Source organism: Betta splendens, chromosome 21, assembly GCF_900634795.4.
Source record: "Betta splendens chromosome 21, fBetSpl5.4, whole genome shotgun sequence".
NCBI lineage: Eukaryota > Metazoa > Chordata > Actinopteri > Anabantiformes > Osphronemidae > Betta > Betta splendens.
Genome location: NC_040899.1, coordinates 13,198,615 through 13,214,420, shown reverse-complemented (window position 1 = coordinate 13,214,420; position 15,806 = coordinate 13,198,615). Strand labels below are relative to the sequence as shown.

At 44.2% G+C, this 15,806-nt stretch overlaps 1 protein-coding gene across 1 annotated transcript in view; it reads right to left on the bottom strand.

The window, feature by feature from the left end:
• Positions 1-2,625: 2,625 nt before the first annotated feature.
• LOC114846730 (partitioning defective 3 homolog B-like) overlaps positions 2,626-15,806 on the bottom strand; it is a 127,339-nt gene continuing 114,158 nt past the window's right edge. Inside the window, 3 exon segments of the mRNA XM_029135733.3 lie at positions 2,626-5,841; positions 6,011-6,148; positions 6,281-6,496. Coding sequence (XP_028991566.1) covers positions 6,040-6,148; positions 6,281-6,496 — 325 coding nt within the window. The 3' untranslated portion in view covers positions 2,626-5,841; positions 6,011-6,039.

The following is a 15,806-nucleotide window of genomic DNA, read 5'->3' as shown; positions in this document are numbered from 1 at the left end:
TCAGTCCTGTGGTGGGTTTTTATTGTGTGGCCATGATTATGTTGCTGCCATCATTCGACCTCTTCACCCTTCTACACACTCATTGTCATTAAATGCAGCCACTCTTGGTTTTTTTTTTTACTACCGCCCCACGTGTTCTGCGAGCGCGAGGCCTGACTTCTGTCGTCCGACAACTCCTGACTGCTCTCCTCGGTCCGGGAGGATCCGGTGGAACCCGCGTCATGAGTTCGTGCTGGCAGGAGGCCAAAGGCGGACGCATCGAGGCCGGCAGATGAAGCGGCCCGAAGGCTCCAGCGAGACGCCCCAGGGTCGCTGCCGGCTGCAATGGTTGTGTGTCTGTCTGTGTGCGAGTGTGTGAGGGAAGAGAAAGGTGGATACAGCTGCCCGTGGAGTGTAGTCGGGCCATTGCTGAGCACGGGGGACAGAGGAAATGCAGTTTTACACACAAACACATAGAACACACTCTGCTTTTAATACAGCGTCCATGACCCTGTCAGGATGTGAAGCTCAGGCCTCACACTCAAACCTGGGCTGTGATCAACACTGTTTCTAATCATTTAAAAGCCTTTCATTATTTACCAGGTACTTCTCCAACTTCCCAACATCGTCCACACAAAGAACCTATTTGTTTCCTACAAAGCACTGACTTGTCTTTGAATCGCGTCCTTGTCCAGGAGCTGTTCGCGTCCACTCAAAAGTCTCATAAACCTTTGAGACAACGCCGCCCACAGTGCGGTGTTTCCCTCATTGCGCTGAAGCGCGCACAGAGCGCTGACTGAGGCGATCAAACGCGATGACTCAGCAGAACGCCGGCATTTGGATCCGTGACGACAGTTCTGAGACGCACCTTCGCCCAACGATCGTTTAAAGTGGCAGATTGGATTCGGATTGAAACAATTAAAAAACAGACACACACACAAAAAAAAAAAAAAAAACACACGATCGGGACTTGTCAATTTCCAGACTGTAAATGAACAGGGATTTTGGTGGGTCTGGCAGTTTCAGGGGCGGCCTTCAAAACACTGCGTACAGGAAAAACAATTAGAAGTTGTGGGAACAAAGAGGAGGCAGCCGGGCTGCCAATAATAGCTGCAACTGAACAATACCATGCCACACACACACACGCACACACACACACACACACACACACACACACACACACACACACACACACACACACACACACACACGGGCATCTATAAACTGGCAGCTACTCATAATAGGAAACTCTAATTGCAAAGGCTTCCAATTCTTATTAAAGCAACTAATAATAACTGCTAATAATTACAGCGTGCCAGAGTTGGAGGTTGGAGCGATTACACACCCAGTCAGTCAGTGACTCCTTCATACAGTCAGCGAGTGAGTCAAAGGGATTGTTTGACAGTCCCTCAAATAAAGCTTCAGTCAAGCATGTGACTAGCACAAGCCAGTTCACTTCCTGTCAAGAGAAGTGAAGCTACAGTCACGCATCCGATGTATATTTATTATTTTAAAATCGAGGATGGAGAATTTGAGCCTAATGTGATCTTCTGTAACGTCCAACCTTTTTCTCCCACACTTACCTTCTCTTTCACGACCCTTCGACTTAACTGATGTGCTTTATTAGTCACTTGTGAGGTCTGCGCTGTCGCAGCTGAAGGGCACGAGTGTAAGAAGCATTCAGCTGTCAGCACACGGCGAGGTGAAGCTAAGCGACGAATCAAGGTTCAACCGGAGAGCGGCTGCAAAGCAGTAAAAACAAAACTGAGTTCAAATGTTCATCAGCGAACACGTCAAACACGTTTCCCACTTCCCTCTACCTCAGCGACACTTTCGATCCAGTGAGAAGAGTCCAGAGCTTCGCTGCAATTAATCTCTGTTCTGACCTGTATTAGCACGAACAGGACTTAAACACACATAACTATTGGAAGTTGAACACGCGCATGCACACACACACACACACACACACACACACACACACACACACACACACACACACACACACACACACACACACACACACACACACACACACACACACACACACACTCTGTGGAGTCACACTGAACGCTGCACACACAATGAACCTTGGCAGTGACTCAGGGGAATTTAATTACTTTGCGTTCTCGCTCCCGATTGGCTGAGAGGTCTGGGGCGATGCTAATTAAGCCTTGGCTGATAAAACGCTCCCTCGGCCTCCGAGTCTCATTACCACTAACTTCTCTCGCTGCAGCCGGAGCCCCATAGTGTCTGATAAATAAGAAAGCACCTTAAGCCTCAGACTGTGACTAAATGCTTATTAATGGGAAGAATATGACCTGACGGTGCGATGGCACTACGCCAGCAAAATGCTAAAAAAAAAAACTTTGCGCTACAATCACTGTACCTTATCTCGCTTTTCTAATTGATAATTAGTCTTGCATTAATTTGAGGCCAACATCTATCTCTTATCACAAAGGTACAATTTATCAGCTGCTTAAACGTCTGACTAAATTGGGTTGGCAAAGTTAATGATTCACCTTGCAGGGTACAGGGACATGAGGGAGATGATTTCTCCTGACTCATATTTAATTAACCTTAGCAGATGTGCTGGGCTCACGCTGTAACTTTAAAAAGAAGAGCATGCTTAAAACACGGAAAACAAAATTGTTTTTTGAAATGATTTTAATGTAAAAAGCTTTTCTATACATAAATACAAAATGTAGGAAATTGATAAAAGTAATCATTGCTGTCGTTACATTATAAAACAAGATATATTTGTTGTGTTCAAATCGTATAGTTCTGTGAGAAAGAGGTTATTTAGTTGGTTCTTTCACGCACGGCTCTCGGCAAAGTCCAGAAAACTGGTTAGTACCTTCAACTTGTGCAATGATGAACAAATAAAAAAAATCACAGGGCATTTGACACATTTACACACACCACACAGAGAGTCAGAGTGTTTTCAGCCTCGGTTTCTCAAACGCGGAAACGGAGGATGTGCTTTTTAAAATGACATAGAGAAAGCTGAAATGAATTGTGGGTAAATACTGTGAGTCAGCTTATGGAGCGTACCTCTCTCTGGCGGTAGCATGGTAACTGTAGCCAAACGCTCTGCTGCAGTTCATCCAACGATCATCAGAGAAATACAGACACAACAAATGCTGGTGAACAGAGATACACACAAGTTAAGTGTTAGATAATATCAGAGGAGTTACAATAAAACATCCGAACAGGCACAGCTTTGAGGACGCCTTCCATCACTGCTTGTGTCTAAAGAATATTTAGGAGATTTCTGGGTTGATGCCATTGAAACATTTGTTTGACCCCAGTGGATCGTTTTCTCTGGATCCTCTAATGTAATAAAACAGGCCTTTGGCAATTAAAATCAGCAATATGGATTATTATTATTATTAATGTTCTGTTTTGATCAAAGCTGCATTAAACTGAGACTGAGGCGAAGCTCCTTCATGACATGAGAGAAAACGACCCAAAGGGGCCATGAATCATTTTACCCTCATGTCACCGCTGACCACGACTGCCAGTAACACCGCGTGAAATAATGTTTTGCAGCTCGCGATCACAGAATAAGGATGAATATTGGCGAGTAACTCCCAGCGCCACTACGTTCAGTCGAGTCGAGCCCACTCCCGTAACCCTCCTCCTACAACACAACAACCGCCTCCCAGTTTGCCTCAGCTCTCCTCCTTCACGACGCTCTTCTCCGTTCAAACGAGGCCAGTTTGAACCGCCGAGGAGTTGAGGTCACTGCATCTTTTTAACCATTCCTTCCAGCTGCCTCGATCGATGCCTTCAATCTATCACTACTACGTCTAATTCCTCTTCGCCGGCACCTTTCCTTTCCACATTCCTTTCATTCTTCCACACATCCGTCTCCTCCTTCCATTCGCTGAGTCCTTTCGTTCCCCTTCTAATCTGCGCTCCTTTCCAGTCAACAACATGGGCTTAGAGACATCTGATTCACATTGTTTTCCGTGGGCTTCAGTCAAATTACTCTCAGCCGTCACTGAAGTGCTATTTCATCCTCAGTCCAATTAACAGAAATATAAGTCACCAAATCCTGAAATGTCATTTTAAACATCTAATATCCCTTGAAAATAATACTGCTGAGCCTTGTGAAACCAGGCACAGAAACGCAGAGCCAGGCTCCGACTCTTGGTTACACTTAATTGATGGTTTGGTGAGTGGCTAAATGGATGCGCGCTGCGGTGCGGCGCTGAGAGCAGCGCTTCGGAGCCCGGTTCACGTTTCACGCGAGCTCTTCAGCGCGACACCGTGCCCACGCCGCCGGTTCACGGGGGGGCGCGCGGCGAACACCCTTAACGCCCCAAAACGCAGGGCGCGGAGGAAAAAAGGCTGTTAGCCGCACAAGCGATCATTTAAACACCTGCCTGAAGATGAAGAGCCCGCTCTGCCTGGTCCACGCGAGGGGCTTGAATCTACTCTGCGCTTAAAAGCAATACAAGCACAAGCACTGGGAACGGACAGCGCGCTGCAGCGCTTTGATATATTATATGACACCAACTGCTCCACCAGAGCCGCTCATTTGCCCGTTTCCCACATCACTATTTTTTTGTTTTTTTTTTGTATTTTTATATTTAACATTTCCAAAAACCTTTAACCTAAAGCTCCAGCTTTAAAACGTTCTATTATTATGTGTATTGCAGCTTTATGTTCATGCACCATTATCACAATATGTACTTTGTCCCAATACTTCAGCCATTTACTGTACACGCTTTGAAACCAATACTGCTCATAGGTGAACGTTAGCATTGGAATGAACCTTTGTAATTGGTGGTTGAGCAATAGGTTCACTGAACTGGATGTCAAACACAATAAAACGTGAGCAGAAGCTCCAGTCATGCTGGAGTAACCAGGACACGCTTGCATCCATGGATGAAATACAGGTGGCTGGTGAAACGCAATCAATAAGGTTTTACATACATTCAGTCAAAGGTCATTTTAAATAAGGTGAATTATTCAAAGAAGTCTAAAAATCCTGGAATTTTTTTAACTCAGGCACAATTTCAGCGTTTTAGATCATTCCTACCCTAAAATGTATCTAGTTCCTGCTCAGAGAAGTGTTTGGATAAAAAGCATATTATTACAATTCATAAAGTGGTTAACAGTTCTATACATGTTTCCATAATTCACAAAAGTTGAACATCAAACATTAACCTAAGGACAGAGTGTGCTTGCAGTGGTGCAGAGGTGATCTACGCTGACAAACTGAGACAAACAATAGCTATAAACCTGTAGATTTAGTAATTATTGTTTAGCAGCTCTCACAAGAGCAAAAGGTGATCTTCAGACTTACAACACACGCTCTGTTTGACTTCCTCTACAGCTGAACTTTCTGTGTATTAGATGTCAAATGTAAGTTTGGATAATATAATAAATAATAGTAAAAGCAATAACCATGAAAGACAAGTTAGTGATCACATAACAAAAGTTAACATGATAATCCTGTAACTCGTTATAGTTGCCACGATTATATTATTTATGTTTATGTTGTAGGTGGAGCAGAGTTGGCTTTAATCTTTAGTGGCTTTATTTAAATGAATCCAGATAGTTTTGGGTGCATGGTCGATTCCAAAAGGGACAAACTCATCTGTCACGGCCAGAATCCTTTACCGTCCTTCAGCTCATCACAATGCACTTCAGACAGTGCAGACACTGTTTGGGAGCTGAAATCTTTTTTGCACAAGGTGACGTTGGAGTACCGAACGTAGAGGAGCTCCACCCTTGGCTTGTTTTTGTCTTCACAGCTGCAGTCGGGGCATTCCTCTGTCTTGGTTTGGTCGTAGCTGTCTTCCTCCACCCACAGTTCAGCCATATTGGTCTGGACTGGAATCCAGCAGCTGCCTGTAAACAGTCAAACATTTTCTCATGTTTCGATCTGAAAATCAAAAGCTATTTTAAAAGTCAATTCCACACGGCTTTCATCAAAGAGTGAAAGAAACATAGCATCAAGCTCAAAAACGTTCTTTTAGTCGTGTGATCACATTATGAGAGTTGTGAATGTTGCTGTTACCTGAGATGGCCTGCGTCCAGATACGCCGTCTACCTGTAGCCTCCAGTCCCACGTGTCATAGTGTCGTACCGTAATCCACGAAGGGGAGGGGTGGGAGACGGGGGCACGTCCTGCCGCAAAGGGCCTCTCTGCTGCGAACTGAGAGCAGAAAACCAGCCTGGTCAACACGCTCGAAGCAGATGTAACAGCTAATATGGTCTGTGCTGTGCTTTCTAACACATTTAGGGACATGACCACAGAAGAACATGACTACTCTGTGCTCTAACTGACCCTGGGTGCAGGTAGTAGCCGGGCTCGACGCCCCGGGGGTCCGCCGGCCGTGGGTACGGCTGGCCGGGTGTGTAGCCAGAGTACGATGGAGCCGCCGGGGCTTTGGGGTTAGGGTAGGAGGGGGAGTGAGGGTATCCCTGTGGGGCCTGGGTTGGTGCTGGGTAGTGGCCAGGCCAGGGCTGCATGGGGTAATCAGCTGGGTCCAGAGGGCCGCGTCTGTAGGACAGAGAATTTTAGAGGAAACGTTAGCTTTGGAAACTTGTGAACTCGCACTCTTATTCACCGAAAGGACAGTTTAGCAAAGGAGAGAAACAGGACACAGCTTCACATCGTGTGACATCACGTAGCAGCAGAATATAAGTAACATGTGACAGTGGTGTACATCTCAGTTACACACACACACACACACACACACACACACACACACACACACACACACACACACACACACACACACACACACACACACACACACACACACACAGCTGTGGTAACCCAGTCCAGCCCCGTTATCGGATATCGATGTCTTGGGCCCAGTGGAAACCGAGTACACAAACATGTGTCGCTCACATAGCTGACATTATGAGGTATTACATTTAATCTCCGTATCTTATCACGTACGTTTGTTTCTGATTCTCGCTCTATCCATCTGCTCCTCTTTCACCATCCTTGCAGGTCTCTCGTTTGACCTGATCCACCTCTCGTACACTAAGAATGTGAGCGTGTAAATGTTTATTTGAACACATTTATCTGCAGTAAGAGGCTGATATAAATAGTTGAGTGGGTGGAGTTTCACAAACTGTAACAGTCACGACGTTGACCTATGACCTGCCGACTGGCGTCTGCATGTGCGTGTGGACTCACTGACGGAGACAGAGCCACTGAATCAAACGCAGACTACAGATAATTTATAGATAAACACGATACTTACACACACACACACTGCTGGTGGTCTCCATTTGGGTGGTCAGCAGTGAAAAGTGTCTAAGGACATGCCCATCATGTCTGAGATGTCTGTTTCTTCCCTTCCTGGCTCCACAAGTATGTGTGTGTGTATGTTCCAGTTCGGCCCCGCTGTCAACTCATCTGCCTGCTGTTTTTGACTCATTCTGCTGCACTTCTCGTACTGTAAGTCGCTCTGGTTCAGCATGTCAGCTACACTTCTCACATGTCTCTTTTCCTGATAGTCGTAGCCGTTCCGTCTACTTCCTCCCAACGCGCTGGTCTGGCAGAAGACTCCACCTGCCCAGCTCTCTGCTGGCCTCGCTTTCTTTTTTAGCTGTTTTATGACAACAAGTCAGCCTGACGGTCTGCAGTCTGAGTCTAAATACCTGTTGATGTCGGCAGGACATTTCATGAGCAGCATGTGTTTCTCGGCACATAACTGTGGCCTGATCACACAAAAGTAATTTTGTATTTATATAAATATAAATATATAATATTTATATAACAGTATAAACACTATTATTACTATTATTTTATTTATTATGACTGGATTTATTCATGGATTCAGTCACTTTGGTATATACATGTAAATTATAGTAATTTTATACTTTTAGTGACTTAAACTCAACAAAATACTCTATGATAGAGTGCATCACGGAAGGCACGATAATTAAGGTCTCAGATTGCAGATTGTTTGATAATTACAGTGATTTAAATCACTTTGTAACGGGTTACTTTGGAGCTGAGGAGGTAGAAGAGCTATTTTCACCTCTGGATCTGATTCGTCTTCACAGATGTGTCTTAAATGGAGTTGAGATGTATTTATAAAGAAATCCTAAAATTATACAGTATATACTTATTTAGGCTCCACAATGACTTTGAACCAAACAACACCAACAATGGTTTGTAACAAATGTTAAGACGGGGAAATTAAATCAAGCTGAATGAGTCACAAAGCTATGAAACAAGTTAAGACAGAGATAAAAAATAACTGCCTATATTTTTCTCCATCTCACTAAACAGAGAAATAGAAAAGAGAAATATATAATCTAGCATATCTTTTACAGAAAAAATTACAACAACAAAAAAATAATTAACTGCAGCCTTGAAGTCTTAAATAGTTTTCATTTTGGAGTGGGGATCCACTGAGAATCTTCAGGGAATCCACTGTAAATCCGGTGGCAAGTTTGGAATTCTGCCTCCAGGAACCCAGTCAGCACAGCACAGCAGCTGGGGATTATGGGGTAATAAGGATGGAACCCATTATAGACACACTCACACACACACAGTGTGAGAACTAAAACACTTTCGTAGACTCTGAGAGAACCCACCATCTTTGCATAAACACACGCACGCACGCTGAAAACCCCGGCTTAAATGCGGTGCTGGTTCCTAATCACCCCCTAACCTCACATGCTCCGAAGGGGGCAAATTGGCACACAGCTGGGGAGGAGTTAGAACCAAATAAGAAGGCTGTGTGTGTGTGTGTGTGTGTGTGTGTGTGTGTGTGTGTGTGTGTGTGTGTGTGTGTGTGTGTGTGTGTGTGTGTGTTGGGGATCGTCAAATTGAAGAAAATAAACAGCTGTAATGAATGAGAAGACATTTCTGACATATGCACCAGCGGAGAGATGTTGATTGCTTTGGTCTCATTTAAAGAATCAGAATTAAAGCTGAGATAATTCCAAACAAGAGAGGAGGCAGAGAAAACAAGGACTTGTTATATGTCCTCTGCACCTGCCCCTCTCTCTCATAAACACTTTTACTTACGCTTTCGCAAAGGGCTGGATACAGCTGTTATTCTGGTGCACAACCACACCCCCCCCCACCCCGCACACAAAGCCATCTATCATCCCGGCTGGTCTCAGGGACACAAATATCTTTAAGAAAGAGAGACGAGACGCGGCGTTGTGACACAACACATTAAAAAACTCCTGAGAGCCAATGACAGCCACATCTCAGATGGATTGTCTCAATAAAAGCAAACACTAAAGCGCACAACACAAACAACAGCGCCTCAGAATGAAAACAGAGGGGAAGCTTAAGAATGGGAGGTGGAGGTGCGGCTGAGAGTCGTATTTAAAGTGAGTGAAAGAGGAGCAAAGGGAGGAAGAGGAGGCAAAGTACGGCTGCTTTAATTCACTTATTTCCTCTAAGAGCCTGAACGGAGCTGACTGCTCACCTTGACTTCATATCCATTTAAAACCGATTTTCAGCTTGAGGTCGGGAAAGTACTTCATACATTTAAATTGCATTCAACAGTGTCAGATTCTTTGTCAATAAGAGTCAGGATATTTTGACAGCCTGGTAATAAAACAGATTAATAGCTCACATTGTTCCACAAACGCTGTGGTAACGCAGTGAAAACGAAGCTGCTCTGATGTAATGTCCCTGGAGTTGAACTAACTTTAACTCAGTTTCATCTTCCTAATGTGATACTTCATTATGAGGCTTTAATCACAGAGGCATCACGACCCAAACAATGAGGCAATAACGTCTTAAGTGAAAAATAATGAAGGGTGAAGAAATGGCTTCACTTCCGTACAAGGAAGTGTAGAAGGGAGCAGGAGAATCTATTAGTGGGATTATACTAGAAGTGAAAGCACGACCTGAAATATTTGTTTCCACATACGTATGTGTGTATATGTATGTATCATAATAAACTTTAAATTAGTTAGTAAGTGAACAAAACTAACTTTTCCCGGAACAGAGCCATTAGAGCCAAGTCATTAGGAGTGAAGCCTGAAGCAGCAGTGAAAGGGTTTGCTGTTTAATTAGAAGCCCAATGAGACACTAAGCTGTTTTACTACTTATGGTTAAGCGGTTACATACTGTGTCTCGGGTTGTGTGTGTGTGTTTGTGTGTGTGTGTGTGTGTGTGTGTGTGTGTGTGTGTGTGTGTGTGTGTGTGTGTGTGTGTGTGTGTGTGTGTAGTCTGTTGGTTCAGCTGTCAACCTGGTTTGGATTGGAGCTTGTGCGTGTGTATGTGCTAGAGACCCCTAAACCTCCCTTGACCCCTGACCTCTTGAAATCACATGACACTCCATCAATTCCCACCAAACACTCAGAAGGTCGGGGGCAGAGGTTAAGCAAGAGAATTATCAGCCGGGATTAGGTGGCACTGCCAGATTCATAGACATAACATTCAAAACCTGACGACCATTTGGCGAAGCTAAGAACCTTTTGGTGGGGACGGGGACTGTGGGCTTCAGTTTCACTGGTGTTTGCATACTTCTAAAATGATTTAAGTCTTGGGTTAAATAATCCCATGGTGGCTATACTGTATGACCATGGTGCTTTATGATGGATAGAACCAGGACTTGGTCAGCAGCTACAGTACATGTACACTGCAGAAAGCAGTGATGTACTGTTTATTATGACACCTGTCAATCATGGCAAGTATCACCATAACGCAACACTATTATGTTGTTGGTGGTTGACGTGTCAATGCTTCATATTTACGAGCATCTTCACTATCTGATAAAAAAAGAAATTAGGACATCTACGTAACATAGAATAGAAAACAGAGCAGCGCTACAGTCTTCTTAATCAAGATTTAATGTTAATACATTAACATTTCTTTTATTGGAAACTGTGTGTAATGAAATAGAAAACATTTGTGAGAAAGCAACTCAGAGTGTTTCTCTTCTACAAACAAATGAGTAGGGTGAGAATTAAAGTATAGAACTTAAAGTATAGAACTGAGCAAACATATCAAATCACATCAAATAGGTAGGAGATGGCACTTGCCATTGGAAAATAAGGAAATTAGGTAATCATGGGTCAGACTGTTGCAGGTAAAAATTTTTAGGAGCAAAAAAAAAAAAAAAAACTTTCACTGGAGGATTGCAATTAAAACGCACCACTATGTCTTGACCTGCCTGATAATTGAGTTCCTTGGTCTGCGTGCTAACGGATTAATTAATGTGTTGAGACATTCTGCCAACAAGGAGTTTACAATCAAAGAGAAGACGACTAAAGAATCAAATCTCATCTGCATTCCTCTCACACAACCAGAGACGAAAAGACAAAAGACAAAGCATACGAATGTATATATGGATAAGAAGCTGGTGTTAACCCGAGACAAAGAGTTGTGATTACAGAGGCCTGAACCGACACAAGAGGTGGAGGAGGAAGCAGGAGCCGCAGAAACGGCCTCCACACAAAAATGTACTTGAGCTAAGAAACAAATAATACTAACACGACAAACTGATTGTCAATTAAATGACAAGACAAAAGCGGTTGTAAGGGGTGACAGATAGAATGCCAATCAGATGGAGAACGACAGCTTCCTGTGAAGCTGAGGAGAAAAAAACAAAACATGAAAGAGGAATGAAGAAGGCCAAAAACGAGGAAGAGGAGAAGTAACAGGAAGGAAGAGCTGAAGAAAGGAAAAGAGGTGGAGAAACGAGCGTTGCCCTCCAGAGCGCTGGCACGCTGAAGGTCAGCATCTGCTGAGAATAATGGACCCAACTTTAGAGGAGCACACACACACACACACACACACACACACACACACACACACACACACACACACACACACACACACACACACACACACACACACACACACACACACACGTACAATTCCTCATGCAAGGCATGCAACTAAACACCTTCACAGGCTTCTATCTGTCTTTGTCAATAAAATCTTGTCGGATATGATTAGTCCACCTGGATTTCATGAATTACAAACTGACCAGTTCAGGAAACCAACATGATTGCATTCCCCTGTGTAGGCAAGTGTACGTACACACATTTGGAAATCTGCCAAGTGTGTATCAGAATATTAATATGTAAATGTGTGAGGGTCCATGTGACAAATTACAAGTGCTTTGGAACACAGCTGAAGTGTGGAGGCATAATAACACAAAAACAGACTCGCATGGAGAACAAAATGACCACAGGAGGATGAAAGAGAACATGAGAGAGAGAGAGGGAGTGCACGAGCGAAGCAATACCTAACAGAGAAGATGGGAAGTGTGCGAGGATAGAGACGGTAAGAGGAATCACATGAGAGCATCAGAGCACAAAAAATGATGTGTGCGAGAGAACACAGCCGAACGCAAAGGAGAATGAGATGGGAAAAGGACAGAGGAGAAGCCCATTAAAGGGAAAGTGAGAGGAACTGAGGGATGAGGGCCTTCCAGATGGTGGGAGACTGTTGCCTCGGAAACACAGAGAGGGCAGAACAATGGGGATCTGGAGTGGTGTTTCGCATCCCATCGTAATGCGGCCGCTTCGTTTGGAAACGGAGCCACAGTCAAATATGGCCGACGAGACCGACGAACGTGTGGCGGGCGGATCCCCGAGAATGACGATGGGAGTAAGTGTTGAACGAGGGGTGAGGGGGAGATCGACGCACTCCTCACAGGCAGGTCATGGGGCTGTTGGACCTTCAAACACTGTACTTGTGCCAGTACAAAGAATAATGAAGGTTAAACATTATTCACATAAAACTGACCTCTACAAACGAAATACGTTCACAACACGTTTGAACGACAGAGCTTTGCTGCATAGGACACGGGTCAGACCCTATAACTCTCTATATTAAGACAGATTGAGAATGGGCTGCACCTGTTGCGTCCACGGCCGGAAACTATTCAGGCCAGAATCGGCGTTAACTTATGGCGGCACCACTTGAGCGACTTCCTGACTCATCATGAAGTCCATTACGGATGATGCCGTCGCCCGTTCAGAAAGCCTCCATTATAGCACATCTTGAGCCAATAAGGTTCCCCCTCAACAAAATGTAATAGTTTCAGGCTGGGGACATTATGCTCTGAGCGCGACCACGGGACACAAATTGCTGACAAAATTACAATCCCTCAATAGTGACTAATTTGGTACATGATGAAGAGTTGTAAAATTGTACTTGTAACAGGGACACACACCTACAGGCACCATTACAGTACTGCTTATGCATCCTTCTACTATTTATATGGAAAATGTATGGTTTGCATCATACTATAAACTGTATCAACCTCTTATTGATGTCGTTACAGAGGCTACAGTTAAATATTGGTTCTTTTTAAACTTTTCGGTCAAAGCGTGAACCGCATTTGCAGCTTTAGCCGTGACGGCGCACAAAGTACATCTGTAGAGTCAAACTTGCCCCGGTGCTTTCGCTCAGAGTCAAACCTGCCCGTTGAACGTCAAAGTAACACGAGCCGCATCCTGCTTCAGCACGTTCATAAATCATCGCAACCATTCGCGGTTCCTCTCGCTTGGTATCGAGGAATTTTGGACAGGATCAATTTGCGCACACACTCAGCGCACTTATCGTTTAACTAGTCCATAGAACTTTGGCAGTCCGTGGGAAAAACAAAGAGATGCTCGTAGCAGCACAGGGATGACAGATGGTCATTAGGCGGCTGCCAGATGTTAACATTTCACAGCTGCAACTGTTGAGATGTAGAAATCACAGCCTTTCTTGTTCTTCAGAAAGACATACATAACAATGTATCATTTGCCTAATGTGGCCCCTGCGTATTTAATGAAGACCTGCTGCACTACCGTTTTCCCTAAAAAAAGGCAAATTCATTCAAATAAGTATTACGTTCTGACTTTGTACTACACAGTATAAGCTCTACGAAAACAGCAGACTCCACCAATAGCTCCCCACTACAGCATCTCCTCCAATAAAAGATGTATGCCAATAAATTTCACAACTTGTAGCAATCCTCCTCAACTCCATGGGAGCACGGTGTCACTTAACACCAGTTCAAATCCAGGATCCCCAACAACATGTTGAACATTCACCAGCTGGGACCAGAAGGGAAAATTTCCTTCCCTCACCCCAGAGTCCAGACAAATGAAAGCATATCACGCTCTGCAAGCATCCACTGGTTCTGCAACACATTAAGGGGTTGTAACCCAACATTGTGGATTGTGTGCTCGAGATCAAAGCTGTGGCTAGAAGTCTTTAGCGCAGCAACGGGTGAACACATTAGAAACACTAGATGTGAGGCACAAGGTAGGGTCAGAGAAATGAGGGGGGGGGGGGGGTGTTGGTGGAGGAGGGTTGGTGGTCTACAAGAGGCTGGGTCTTTCTTGGTCTCCTCTACATGACGAACAAACAAGCGGCTACTCGACGAGTTCAGAAACATGCCGCTAAACAACCGGACAATGGGGGGGTTTGTGCAACCGCTGTAAAGTGGTCTGGGAAACTCTGAGGCCTGGTTGGGAGGTCTACTTAAGACCGATAGGAGAGAGCGACAGAAGCAGAACCCCCCCCCAAACATTCAAGAAGGGAATTCTAACAATGTCCTTTTCACCCCCAGTTCAGACAGAAGGGGAGGAGGCAGAATGAGGAAAGAGGAAATCAAACTAAACATACAGACAAGCTCAAGCCAGTCTAACATCTGCTGCTTAATTACTAATGACCTGATTATCATTAAAATGTGGAAGTGAAGGCCATCCCAGGACCCCGAAGAACAATTCTGATTGGCTCGTTCTGTCCAATTACGGAAATAACGAGGACAAATGAGGAGGGGTGTTTAGCTAATGTGGTTGTGTCAAGGCTGCATTTCAGACGACTAATAGAATAGAGTCCAGTCTGCACAGAGCAGATACTATATTTGAGTTAAATGTAGAAAAAAACTTTGATTCAAAAGTTTGATCCAGTAAAGCTTTCACGTATGCAACACTTACCTCGCTCACTCTCTGAAGTGTAATCTTTGTCCTGAACCCAAATCAGCACAGACGTCTTCAAACATTTAAAATTCAAACCGTTTGTTACACAGGCAGAGGCACAAGAATAGTTTCTCACTCTTGAAGAGGACCTTTTGTTTCCACCGAGAGAGAGAGAGAGAGAGAGAGAGAGAGAGAGAGAGAGAGAGAGAGAGAGAGAGAGAGAGAGAGAGAGAGAGAGAGAGTGTGAGAGAGAGAGATGGAAGTGAAGAAAATGGTGACATACAGAGAAAAGGTGACACGCGGAGGACGAGGGGTGAAGAGGATGGAGAGGTAATTTAAAGAAAATGGCAGTGAGAGGAGGCCTTGGAGGCAATGAAGTGAAGGACATACAGTATGGTGTTGCATCCTTTCCCTCTTTTTTTTTTTTTTTTAGAATGACCACGGTACTTTTCCATGGCAACGCGTCTCTCGCCTCCTGAAACCCTTTAAAAAGCGCAAGAAAGCTACTGTAGGGGTGCAATTTTATGAATGTTGAACACAGATCATTAAGTACTGAATAAATGAGCAAGTGAAGTACAGGATGTTCAAATGGGTTACAGGTTGCTAATGGACTAAAATCACCTGGAGAAAAGTGCTGGAATAAATAACACGCATTAATATTTTCCCGCAGACAACATGGAAGCTGCTTGGCTGGATGATCCCAGTGTTTTTTAACAACACACACAAAGATATTTAATTAACTTTAGAATAAAAGACTTTACTGTTTATGTATCAACGTCTAATTTCTCAAGTGATCGAAATACTCGATTAACGAAGAAGCAAAATTTACACAATATACAAAACGGCCCTCAGCAGACTGCTCTATTTCATGCAGTGACGTTCGCTGACAGTTTGTTAGGTAAAGTGTCGCAGCTTTAGGCAGACAAACATCATCCACCGCTGGGCCATGT